This window comes from Pleurodeles waltl, chromosome 6 (genome assembly GCF_031143425.1).
Source record: "Pleurodeles waltl isolate 20211129_DDA chromosome 6, aPleWal1.hap1.20221129, whole genome shotgun sequence".
Lineage (NCBI taxonomy): Eukaryota > Metazoa > Chordata > Amphibia > Caudata > Salamandridae > Pleurodeles > Pleurodeles waltl.
The window spans coordinates 29,592,041-29,604,565 of record NC_090445.1 but is presented as its reverse complement, the minus strand read 5'-3'; the positions used below and the strand labels follow the sequence as shown (position 1 = coordinate 29,604,565).

The window sequence follows — 12,525 nt, the reverse complement described above, 5'->3', positions numbered from 1 at the left end:
GGGGACAAACATAAAGCATTTACCGGTGAGATCAAGTGATTTTTGAAGGGCAGCCCACAAATTAATGAAAGTGATGGGCATGAGGTGGGCGTGGTCAAAAGCCCACAATACTTACACCAGGTCAAAGTGCTTGCTTGCACAAATCTAAAAAAGAATGTGTAATTGTGTTACGTAACTGGTGCTAATGTAAAGCTCTACAATACCTTTGGGTCGAGTTTGCGCTATATAAAACTGCAAAAAAAATATCCCCTCTTACTATTTTTTACTTTGGCTGTCCGAGCACCCTGCATGCATCTCACACTGTTCTACAAACCTTTACCTAGGGGCCTTTCACATAAGAGAGCAGGACACCACAGATTCAAAGGGAAGGTGGCCGTCTATTGGAAGGAATAAATGACCCCGTCGAATAAACATAGAATATCTTTATTCATCTTGGATCCCGCTTCCTTTGAAAAAATGCATGCAGGGAGCACCCTGTAGCTTACCATACTGTGACACCCTCTGTTCGTTACCTGGGGTCACCACCCCGTGTCTGTTATTGTGCCTGCTGAAATCCCTGGGCAGGAAGTGCCTCCTGACAGCTAGCCTGGGGGCACTGTCCAGCTGCTGATGCCCGGTTTCAGGCTGTGCCGCCCTAAGAAGGGCACTTGTGAAGGATGCACTCTTGTTCCACGAGGGTTTGTACAATATGTGCGGCATGGTTTGTACATGTCCAGTGTACACTGTTGTTCTCTTCCAGGGGATCCTCATCAATAGTCATAAGCAATGAATATTCCTGCCATGCTTACCTGTGGTAAGCTTGAGAGAGAGAGAAAGAAAGAAAGTGTGTGTGTGTGTCTGTGTGCGTCTGTCTGCCTGCCTGCCTGCCTGCGCGCGCGCATGCACGCACACACACACACACACACACGAAAAGAGTCTGACGGTCTACTTATTTATCTACTTGTTAAAAACCCTTCCACAATAAGCTTGGCAATGAAGACATGTATTCCAGTAAATCTGTTCAGACTCACTTACTTCATAGGTTCCAAAGATGGTACATTTTGAAATATCTTACAGAGTTAAACCATCTGCTGAAAAGATGTTTGTGTGCCCAGGCATTATCAGGGGATAATAATAACGGTGAGATAGCTCTGATGGTTCAACACTGACTCGAAAAATGTATGTTTTGTCTCAATACAGTTTTGACTCAAAGTAGCAGAGAGTTAATGTGCCTGCTGCAAGCAGATTGTGAAACATGCAGCTCACATATCTGTATTTTATGTAGACAGGTAAGATGTTATCTGCTTTCGACACAGATCATTTTCTTATTTGCAGTCCATACAAGTTGCAACGCTTCGACTATAACAAGGTAGGCTATGAACCGGTGTCAAGGAGCTGCATGCAAACTGCAAGGAGATGCTTTAGACCCTTATTGATATTCTTAACTCGGTCTGTTATTATTCTAAGGTTTCTAATAACGGGTCTGTTGCGTAGTAATAAAGTTGTAATAGGACAGACAACCCCAACTACAGCGTTATGTTTTAAATCTTGACTTTCTGTTTCTCTCTACATAAAACGTCTACCAATAAGAGATATATGTGACTCCTACACCTTGTAACCCTCATTACCTTATGTAACATGTCCAGTACATTGATTTACACACTTGTGTGATTTATTGTCTATCTATAATGTGTGTGTGTGTGATGTAAAGCATCCCGACACCCTACATTGGGATAAGTAGCGCTATAAAACAATCAAATGTAAAAAATAAATTATTAAGGGCTATTTCAAATACCTCTGACATTTTTGGGGGGCATGGCCCTGTCTTCGTGCCACTCCCCCTGCTGCCACTGCCCAGCACCTCAAGGATGCCGACTAGCTCTCAGCCCTCAAAGCCGCCAGTCCAGTCCCTTCAGTCCACCCACTCCACGGCCCCTGGTATTTTGCACCAATTAGCGCTTCTGCTTTGTTATTGCATTTGAAGTAAAGTGGTAAACTTAGTAATTTTGTGGCACCAATAAGCGTTTCTGCTTTGTTATTGCATTTTAGTAAAGTGGTAAACTTAGTAATTTGTAGTCTATTTCTGCAGGGTCCCTGTGCCTGCTACCAGCAGACCTTTCCCCAGGCTTCCTGCTCCCAGGTCCCTGGCTGTTCTCCCCACGCCCTCCTCTTCCCACCTCCCGCTCTTCCGTCTTCTCTTTTCCCGCTCTGCCCAGCGCCCTCCTCAGGCCTATTTAATGAAGGCTGCACAGCAGTAATGCAGCAGGTGCACTAATGGCAAGCCTGTCTGTGCCCATTTTGTGCCTGGACCACCATCAACCTTTACTCTACAGACGAGTTCCTGGACCTCAACACCAGATGCCAAGATTCCCGCTGCTGCACGTCCTCCTCACACTCCACCGAAGGACCTTTTGCCTGTTGCAACTGACACTTCTTTTGCCTCACAGGAACACCTACCCACACAGGATCCAACACCACTACCTCCCGGAAGACCACCATCAACATGGAACCTCTACACTGCATCCTGCTCAACGCCCACTCCCTCAGCAAACAAGACACAGAAATCTGGAACACCATCACCATCCTCATCCTAGAGGTCGCCTTCATCACCGAAACATGGCTCAACCCCGCCTCCAACCCCGACTGCCACCACCACCCTGATGGATACAAGATGATATACTGGGACCCTCCCAACAATCATGGTGGAGGAATCACCATAATATTCAAGGAAACCATCCTATGCTCCGCCACAAACGGCGACCAAACACCTTTCATGGAGCACTTTAACTTCCTACTACACATTGACGCCAAGACAACTATTAGAGGTACCCTTGCATACAGACCACCAGGACCCCAGCAAGCATTCTGCTATGCCATCAACATCATCGCCCCCCTCGCCATTGACTCAACTTCCACATCGAGGACCACAAGGACGCCAACTCCACATCCCTACTGGAGAACCTCAATAACATCGGACTCCCCCAACTACCCACAGAGCCAGACACACCCTCAACACCATTTTCTCCTCCAGCGACAGGATCAAATTCACCCACACCACGGAACTCTTCTGTACTGGCCACACAATTGCCCATTTTACCATCTCTAAGACCCCGCACACCATCACCAAAGACCGCAGCTGAGGAAAAGTAACTGAGAGCCAATGGACGCAGACTTTCAGCACCACACCACCCGACACATCAGCCAACCTCGACCAGGCCATCCACAACTTCTCCACATGGACCAGAAAATGCACTGAAAAAAGCCAACAGAACATCAAGACAAGCCAGCTAGCACACCCCAGAGCTCAGAACCACCAAGCACAACTGTCTTCTACTCGAGAAGCGATGGCGCATCTCCAAGGACCCCTCCTACAGAACCCCACACAAAACAGCACTCAACGCTACCATTGGCACACCAAAAAGACCAAAAGAGCAACCATCACTGACCACATCTATGCCGCAACCAACCACACCAAGGAATTCCTCAAAATCATCAAGGAATTCTCCAACCCGACTGCCACAGAAAACAAAGTACACCCCTCCCAACAACTCTGCGACTCACTATCCGACTACTTCCACAGCAAGATCCCCAACATCTACAACAACTTTGACCCCAACCAACCTTGTTCGTCCTCGACAACCTCATCTAATCAGTGAACCCCAGCCCAGCCATAACCACCTGGCCCCCACTCAACATCCAGACCACTGCGTCCATCATGTCCTCCATCCACTCGGGGGCACCCACCGACCCATGCCCCCACCAACTCTTCAACCTCAGATCCAACTTAATCAGTGGCTTTGATTCTTCTCAACCTGTCTGCAGCATTAGACACTATAGCCCACCACATCCTCATCGACAGACTCCAAAACATCGGCATTCAACAACACGCCCTCAAGTGGATCATCTCATTCCTCTCAGGAGGCACCCAGAGCATCCGTTTACCTCCTTTCACCTCTGCTCCCAAGGCCATCATATGCGGCGTGTCCCAAGGATCATACCTCAGCCCCATTCTGTTCCACATCTACATGACTACCCTTGCGGACATCATCAGATCCCACGGACTCAACACCATCTCCTACTCCGACACTCAACTCATCCTCTCCCTCACCAAAGAACCCTCTAAAACCAAAACCAACTTCAGCAACGCCATGACCGACATAGCCGCCTGGATGAGAGACAGCTGCATCAAATTGAACTCCAACAAAACTGAGGTACTGATTTTCAGAAAGAACACCTCTGCTTGGGAACACAGCTGGTGGCCAAAAGAACTCTGACCCACCCCGTCACTAACTGACCACACTTGCAACCTCAGTATAATCTTGGTCAGTCAACTAACCATGAAACAACAAGTCAAAGTACTCACCTCCTCCTGCTTCCACACCCTTTGCATAAACTTCAGAGGGATCCCAGTAAACACCAGAAAGATCACTGCACAAGCCCTCGTCACCAGCCGCCTCGACTACAGCAACGCGCTCTACACCGGTATCTCCTCCAAGCTCCTGAGAAGACTCCAGACAATACAGAATGCGGCGGCCAGACTCATCCTGGACCTCCCCAATTGTACCCACATCTCTCTTCACCTCAGAAACTTCCACTGGCTTCCCGCAGAAAAGATGCCAGTTCAAGACGCTCACAAACACCTACAAAGCCCTCCACAAACAAGGACCTTCCTACATCAACACCGGCTGAACTTCCATCTTCCCCGAGACACCTGCGTTCCACTTCACTCGCCCTCAGGGGGGGGTCCTCTGTGTCTCTGCTGGTGTGGAGGTGCGGGTCTCTGCACCCATTTCACCCGCAGCAGGGGCTGCACATTCTCCTACATCGCTGCCTAAGGCTGGAATGACCTCCACCTCTGAATGGCACCCTCCCTGGCAGATTTCAGAAAGCAACTCAAGACCTGGCTATTCAACATAGAAACCTCAGAGCCCAGACACCCCTTCTGCTCCCTTTTTTTTGCACTGTGTCGAATGACGGCTCCCTTGAGCTAACGGGCTGACGAGCCTTGGTGAGGCACCTGCGCACCAGAGTGGTACATAAACCTGAGAAGACGTCTGGTGGCATTTCAAGCAACCCCACAAAATATGCTGCTCTCTGCTGATGACGGGCAAAACCCAGAAACACGTGTCCAGAGATACACAGCACTTGCTGCACCTACTAAGGTGAAAGACTTTGATTACTTTTGTTAATGTGAAACGAATCTGACTGCATTTACCAAGATGCATTGGGGCCAACTTTTTGCTGGAGTGTGAGGCAGTGTGCTCCCTTTTTTTTGCACTGTGTCGAATGACGGCTCCCTTGAGCTAACGGGCTGACGAGCCTTGGTGAGGCACCTGCGCACCAGAGTGGTACATAAACCTGAGAAGACGTTTGGTGGCATTTCAAGCAACCCCACAAAATATGCTGCTCTCTGCTGATGACGGGCAAAACCCAGAAACACGTGTCCAGAGATACACAGCACTTGCTGCACCTACTAAGGTGAAAGACTTTGATTACTTTTGTTAATGTGAAACGAATCTGACTGCATTTACCAAGATGCATTGGGGCCAACTTTTTGCTGGAGTGTGAGGCAGTGTGCTCCCTTTTTTTTGCACTGTGTCGAATGACGGCTCCCTTGAGCTAACGGGCTGACGAGCCTTGGTGAGGCACCTGCGCACCAGAGTGGTACATAAACCTGAGAAGACGTTTGGTGGCATTTCAAGCAACCCCACAAAATATGCTGCTCTCTGCTGATGACGGGCAAAACCCAGAAACACGTGTCCAGAGATACACAGCACTTGCTGCACCTACTAAGGTGAAAGACTTTGATTACTTTTGTTAATGTGAAACGAATCTGACTGCATTTACCAAGATGCATTGGGGCCAACTTTTTGCTGGAGTGTGAGGCAGTGTGCTCCCTTTTTTTTTGCACCCCTTCTGGTGATAGTGTTGCACTTTAAAAAAAAAGACGGATTTATTGAATAATAGCTGCCAATTCCGAAGACATGACAGTGTGATGTTCACATAAGTGTCTTTCTCTTGGCTTCTGGAGTTCAGGGTGCCACTCAGTGGCAAAGTCACCCACAAATACCCACATCCCCTGACAAGCTGGAAGGGTCAGGCCAAAATTGATCTCAGTGCACGTGAAGGATTATTGGTCATCGAACTGGCTTTACGTGTTCTGATGGCACTGTTAGTTAGACAACAGTAATAACTGTTATTAACAGCGCAATGAAGCTGCACCACTGTGACGGCAGGCGCTATACAGCAGGGTTTGACTCATGTACAGCAGGAGGCAAGAGCAAACTAAGCAACCTCCTCTCTGCCCACGATCATGAAGGGTTAGTTGGTCTCTGCTGTCACTCCATCATTTGCCGCTTTGTTTGGAGTGACATCTGTAATGCTGCACTCTAGGTAAGGGGGCCCTGCACTTGAGGATTGCCTTGTCTGTATCCATTCTTTTCTTGGCTTCTTCTTTAGCGTGGACGATGGTCAAGGTGACCTTTGGAAGGGGTGATACCTTTCCAATAGATTATGCAGGGGGTGGGGCGAGTAAAAGGGGAAAAACTACTGCTGCTGGACCCGAAAAGCTGATCTTTAGCCCTCGGCTTCTCCACTCTGCCACATTATGTGATTCCAATCATTAGCAACACGTAGTGATCTTCCTTCATCAGAAAAGCTGCAAATGAGATGAACAACACTCTAGCCCCTCCCCTTCTTTTCTTGAAATGCTTTTCTAATAAAACAAAAATATGCAAACTATATCACTCTAGGGGGCAAACTATGCATTTTGGGCCATGGCAAAAGTTTTGCATCTGCAAGAAAAGAATATAACATAGCTGTTTAGTTACTTTATTGCTACTGCGTGTGACATGTTTGGTTGTTTTCATTCTTCTGGACTTGGTGGGCGCAGTTTTGTCTACTGATGACTATTTGCACATGTAATAGTACTATTGCATTTAAAGGACGATGCTTTAATCAACTTTTGCAAGTGACACTGCAAAGTTAACAGGAAGAACATGCAGCACATCGCAAAGATTACTTTACGCAGGGTCCTGCAAAGTTGGTCCTGGAGAGCCGGGTTCATGCCAGATTTTTAGCATATCCACATTTAGAAAAATTTAGATTTCTGAAACATCTTGTTTCTAAATGTGGATATGCTAAAAATCTGGCATGGACCCGGCTCACCAGGACCGACTTTGCAGAACCCTGCATTAGGGTATGAAAGAACAGCTTGAGTATCACTTACCTTCTGCAGGAGCATGTTGGTCGCCATTGACTCCCTCACTGTCCCTACTCTCCAGTCCATATCAGCTGGTGTGTAGGTGGGGTACTCTGAATCTCTGCTGGTATGGAGGTGGGGGACCTCTGGGTCTTGGCTGGTGTGAATGCGGAGTCTTCTGGGTGTTTACTGGTGTGGGGGTAAGGGCCTCTGCTGGTGTGGCGGTGGGGTCCTCTGTCTCTCTGCTGGTGTGGAGGTTGGGGTCCTCTGTCTCTGCTGGTGTGAATGTGGGTTCCTGTGGGCCTTCACTGGTGTGCAGGTGGGGGCCTCTGTGTCTCTGTTGTTGTAGAGGAGGGGTCCTCTGTGTCTCTGCTGGTGTGGAGGTGGGGGCCTCTGGGTATCTCCAAGTGTGAAGGAGGGGATCCTCTGGGTCTCTGCTGGTGTGAAGGTGGGGTCCTCTGGGTCCCTGCACGTGTGGAGGTGTGGGGCCCTCTGTGGTGTGGTGGAGGGGTCCTCTGTGTCTCTGGTGGTGTGAAGGTGGGGTCCTCTGCTAGTGTGGAGGTGAGGGCCTCTTATGGTGTGGAGGGGGAGTCCTTTGGGTCTCTGCTCCTGTGAAGGTGGAGTCTTCCGAGCCTTTACTGGTGTGAAAGGTGGGGTCCTCTGTGTCTATGCTGGTGTGGAGGTGGGGGTCCTCTGGTCTCTACTGGCGCGGAGGTGGGGGTCCTCTGTCTCTCTGCTGGTGGGGACGTGGGATCCTCTGAATCTCTGGTGGTGTGAAGGTGGGGGACCTCTGGGTCTCTACTAGCGTGGAGGTGGGAGTCCTCTGGATCTCTACTGGTGTGAAGGAGGGGTTCACTGGTGTGGAAGTGGGGGCTTCTGTGTCTCTATTGGTGTGGAGGAGGGATCCTCTGGGTCTCTGCTGGTGTGAAGGTGGGGTCCTCTGGGTCCCTGCACGTGTGGAGGTGGGGGGGCCCTCTGTGGTGTGGTGGAGGGGTCCTCTGTGTCTCTGCTGGTGTGAAGGTGGGGTCCTCTGCTAGTGTGGAGGTGAGGGTCTCTTATGGTGTGGAGGGGGAGTCCTCTGGATCTCTACTAGTGTGAAGGTGGGGTTCACTGGTGTGGAAGTGGGGGCTTCTGTGTCTCTATTGGTGTGGAGGAGGGATCATCTGGGTCTCTGCAAGTGTGGAGGTGGGTGCCCTCTGTGGTGTGGAGGAGGGGTCCTCTGTGTCTCTGCTGGTGTAAGGGTGGGGCTTATGGTCCTCTGCTGATGGATGGGGGGGGGATTGGAGGGACAGGCAGGAGGTTGTGTGTGAAAGTGGGCAGAAGGAGGAAGAGAACCAGACCCTCAGAGTAGGAGTACACCAGCTGTTTGGAGTGTCAGTGACAGTGAGTTTAGGATATGGCAGTGTGGTGGGGCTGTTGGGTCAGGGATGGGTAAGGTGGGCCAGGGCGGGGTCAGAGGTTATGCCAGGTTCTGAGGGGGGACAAGGAAGGCAGGGGGTGCACAGTTGAGTATGAAGGGTCCTCTGGGAGGCCAGTGAGGTGACAGTTGATGACCGTTAAGGGGCTGGTGTGAGTGAGGGGCGGGTGATAGCTCTCTGGGGAATGAGCCTCTGTGAGGAGTGCCACCTCCCCTCTCTCCAGCCCTGGTGGGGGTGACCCGGTCCCTCTCTTTCCTCCGCAGCTCGAGCCTCTCTGGAGTCTCCAGCTCCCTCTGCTGAGGAACTGACCGCCGGCCGGTTCCATTCCCCGGGGCAGGGGGGGTTTCTAGATACACAGACCTCCCAAGTGTCCCCGACGCCCCCACTACCGGGTGCGCTCCTTCCCTAGTGCACCAGTGTCCGCCGGCCGTAGCCACCTGCTTCTACCGGACACTTTACGCCCCCAGTGCACCGTCTCTGGTTATTGGCAGAATGGTACCGTCCGTCTCCGTGGTAACGCTCCAAACAGGAACGGAAAAGCCGGGTGCATGAAGATAAAAGAAGGACTCTATAGTGGTGGAAAATACAAGCAGATCAGCACGAGCATCTCATAACAGCTACCGCGGCGGCCATCTTGGGATGGGAACTGTCCCCGTACACTACCATCGGAGACCGAGGAAAATGCTGATGTCAAACCCGAACCTCGCAGGAGATGTCAAAATATAGGAGATTTCAGAGGCCATTTTGGAATGAGTGGCTACAAACACTATGTGATGTTGTTAACATTTTCTCATTAGAATAAGACATTGTTTTGTGTTTTCCAAAGTGTGAGGCACTTAGAAATCATCATGCATACGAGCACTTGGGTACATTAGGAAGGAAGGAGTGCTGTATAAGGAAGAGGGCCCTTTAAAACGTTGAGTATGATCCATATTTTTGATTAAAATGTAAGTGCTCCACCCATTCTAAGTTGGTAAAGGTGATATATACAGATTGTGACAATAAAACTGTTGGCTTTATGATGTGTGGCCAGTTAAGCTTGACCATACTCTCCATCCATATGTTCCAATGCATAACTTAATACCTCTATGTTGGGCGCTGAAGCGATTGGCCACATGGGTAGCATATTACACTGTCGGGCTGCGTGGTTTGATGAGAGTCATCTCCTTAAAGGTCATAGGGGAAAAGTTTACTTGTGTGTGATGACCACCAACATTACTGTATTATGGGATGCAGCACGTGCTTGTGTGAAGGATGAGAATGTGTGGGCGAAAGGTGCACTTTTCTTAGGTCTTCGTCTACCAGACAGCACAGCTAGTGGGTTGCAAAAGACTTCTTGGGAACATTCAGAAAGCTTCCCTGGGAAAGTATTCTCCCCATTGCTTACCATTGGCTTTATGTGTTGTAATTCATATTGGCTTGCTTTATATTTGCTGGCTTTGTTTTAGGCTGTCCATCGTGTCTTTGTCCCCCCTGTTTACCACCTCTCTGACTGGCTCCTTGTGTTCATCCACAAGTCCTCGCTTTCTGGGAACTTTTTTTTTTCCTTTTTCATGAAGCACTCCACAAGAGTACATATATTTTCATTTATCATCCTTGTATGCTAGTTCAGTAAAGTGTTGTATTTGTTTGAAAAGGGTAACTGCCTCCTATCTTTCTGCTTGATTGATCAATCATCAATCTTGCATGCCCGCCCTGCCGCTACTAGCAGGGGCGCTCCCTCGCTCTAACGGTCCGCAGCACGGGCGTCTCGCACACAGAGCCAGGGAGGAGCTCCAGACACCGCCAACAAACCCTCACGCTGCACCCACGGCGACGGGGCCAAACACTTCCGGGGTGCTTGAAAACCACTTCCGGGAATCAGGCTCTCTTTTCCGGGGCGGACGCTTTCCGTTGGAACTTCCGAACGTTCATTGGTCATTACCGACGACTGACGCATCTTAGACCCGCCCTAACTTGTCAGTCAATAACAACCTCGTTTTCTTATTGGCTCTCGCTGCCGTCACTCTTGCAAGTCGTCAGCGTGGAGGCGGGGCGGCACAATGGAGTTTTAAACTCCTGCATCTCGAACTCCCGCCGGAGCGCGGAGGGCCTGTGGCTGCGGCGACGATGGTAAACTCGGGGTCGAGAGCTGCTCCCTTCGGTGCCCGGGATAAGTGGTCCCATGGGACGGCCGTCGCACGCTTCCCTCCCCTAATATAACTGGTTTGAAACTGCATCACCAGACACAACTTTGCAAGTGCTCCAGGGCCAGTATAAGTAGGGCTCCCAGTTTTCCGTTTTTACTGAATTTCTACAAGCCGAAAACAATGTGTTTTCTGTCTGTGCTTATTTTTGAAAGCGGATAGAGAAAAGAGGGCATCTTTTAAATGACTGTTGTTTTCATGAATTGTCGGCCAGCAGCTGAGCAAATAGCTTGGGGAATTTAAAAACAGGACAACGTTTCCTTAAAAAAAGTCATTTGTCAACATTTATTTGTGATATAAAGCTAATATATACCAGTGGGTGTATTCTTATTTTATATTTGGCAGTTTGAATAGCCAAAATGCGACAGCCGTCAAAGCATGAGTCGGTTAAATACATATGGAAATGTATGATTTTACAACTTCATTTGTCTGCAAAATAAATATGAATCAATACAGATAAGCTGGTCAAATAGTAAATATGGATTAAAGCAGATGGAAAATAAATACATCTCATAAAACCGGTAGCCCTACTTATAAGGCAATCGGGAGGTATCTGAAGGTTGGTCTGATTGGTTGGTGTGTTGGCTGTTTTTGTCTGTTCATGGGCTGGTTTTGTGGTTGGTGTGCAGCATGAACAGTTCATTTCCTTGACATTTGCACAAAAAGTGCTTGCAGCAAATGCATGCAGGATTTCATATCTTGCAAAAAAACCTTTTCAGTGTCTTTACAAGTTAAAAACTGACCCAATTTGACAACCTGGGTTGCATTTTTGGTTATCTAATTCACTAATGTGGGCGCTGTTTTGGTGGCCAGGTGTGTTTTTTGCCCCGGTCCAACCCTGCCGTGCATCCATCAAACATTTGGTCTGAGTTCCACAAAGAGCCTTCGTTCATACCTCCGGACCACCATGAGCCCTCACTTTATCCCTGACTTGCTTGGCATCTTCCTGAATTGCTTCCTATTCTCAGGAGGTATGAGACTAGTTTTCTGGGGCAGATCCCATTCTGTGAGCTGGGAACGATTACTATAATCTCCTCTTCTGACACATGGTAACTATATGAGCCCAGTCATTTTGACACAGCCCGGCAGAATATTGAAGCGGAGCATAGGAAGGAACCTTGACCGTCATCCAGCTTTGTCAGCTGATGGGTTAACAGCATGTTTCCACTGCAACCCTCATCATTGCCTTAAGTTTATATCTCAGTATGTGTCAACACCTTTCTTGTAGTACCAAACAATGGGTTTAGCACAGGGGTGTAATGCGCCCCCACCCCCCCGCAGCCTTTGTGGTGCAGGAAGGCACCACAACCCTTTAGAGTGGTCCATTTAGCCCAAAACCAAAGACTATCTGTGAGTGTGAGTTACATGAGACTAAGGGGCCTCTTTTCACATTCTGCAGGGGCCTCCATCATTTTGTGTTATGCTACTGGTAAGGCCCAAAGGCTCTCTTGCAAAAGCTTAGGCCCCAGCATTGCTTCTTTTACAAATTAAGCACTGTCTGCCCGCCTTTCTTTTTACCTGTGGCTGCCTCTCTCTCTCTCCCTCTCTCTTTAGTATTACTGCCCCCCTCTTGTCGCACACCCCTCTTTCGCTTAGTGTGGATCCAAGCATCCCTCCAGAATCTTGACCTCTTTTTGAACCTCTCGGACCCTTTGGCTCCTTGAGACTCTCACTGTGATTTGCAGCGCTTTATAAATCCTGGTTGATTGATTGATAACTAGTCTTGCCACTGAATTGTTAG

General features: G+C 49.1%; 2 protein-coding genes across 3 annotated transcripts in view; one reads left to right on the top strand and one right to left on the bottom strand.

Moving 5' to 3' along the window:
• CFAP77 (cilia and flagella associated protein 77) overlaps positions 1 to 9,168 on the bottom strand; it is a 636,918-nt gene extending 627,750 nt beyond the window's left edge. Inside the window, exon 1 of the mRNA XM_069237111.1 lies at positions 7,208 to 9,168. Within this exon, the coding sequence (XP_069093212.1) occupies positions 7,208 to 7,267 (60 nt within the window). The 5' untranslated portion in view covers positions 7,268 to 9,168. The remainder of the gene's footprint in view (positions 1 to 7,207) is intronic.
• A 1,441-nt stretch (positions 9,169 to 10,609) lies between these two features.
• TTF1 (transcription termination factor 1) overlaps positions 10,610 to 12,525 on the top strand; it is a 52,924-nt gene continuing 51,008 nt past the window's right edge. The window contains exon 1 of one of the 2 annotated variants that reach the window (XM_069237110.1): positions 10,610 to 10,710. In XM_069237110.1, coding sequence (XP_069093211.1) covers positions 10,708 to 10,710 — 3 coding nt within the window. In that variant the 5' untranslated portion in view covers positions 10,610 to 10,707. The other variant, XM_069237108.1, reaches the window with a different exon arrangement.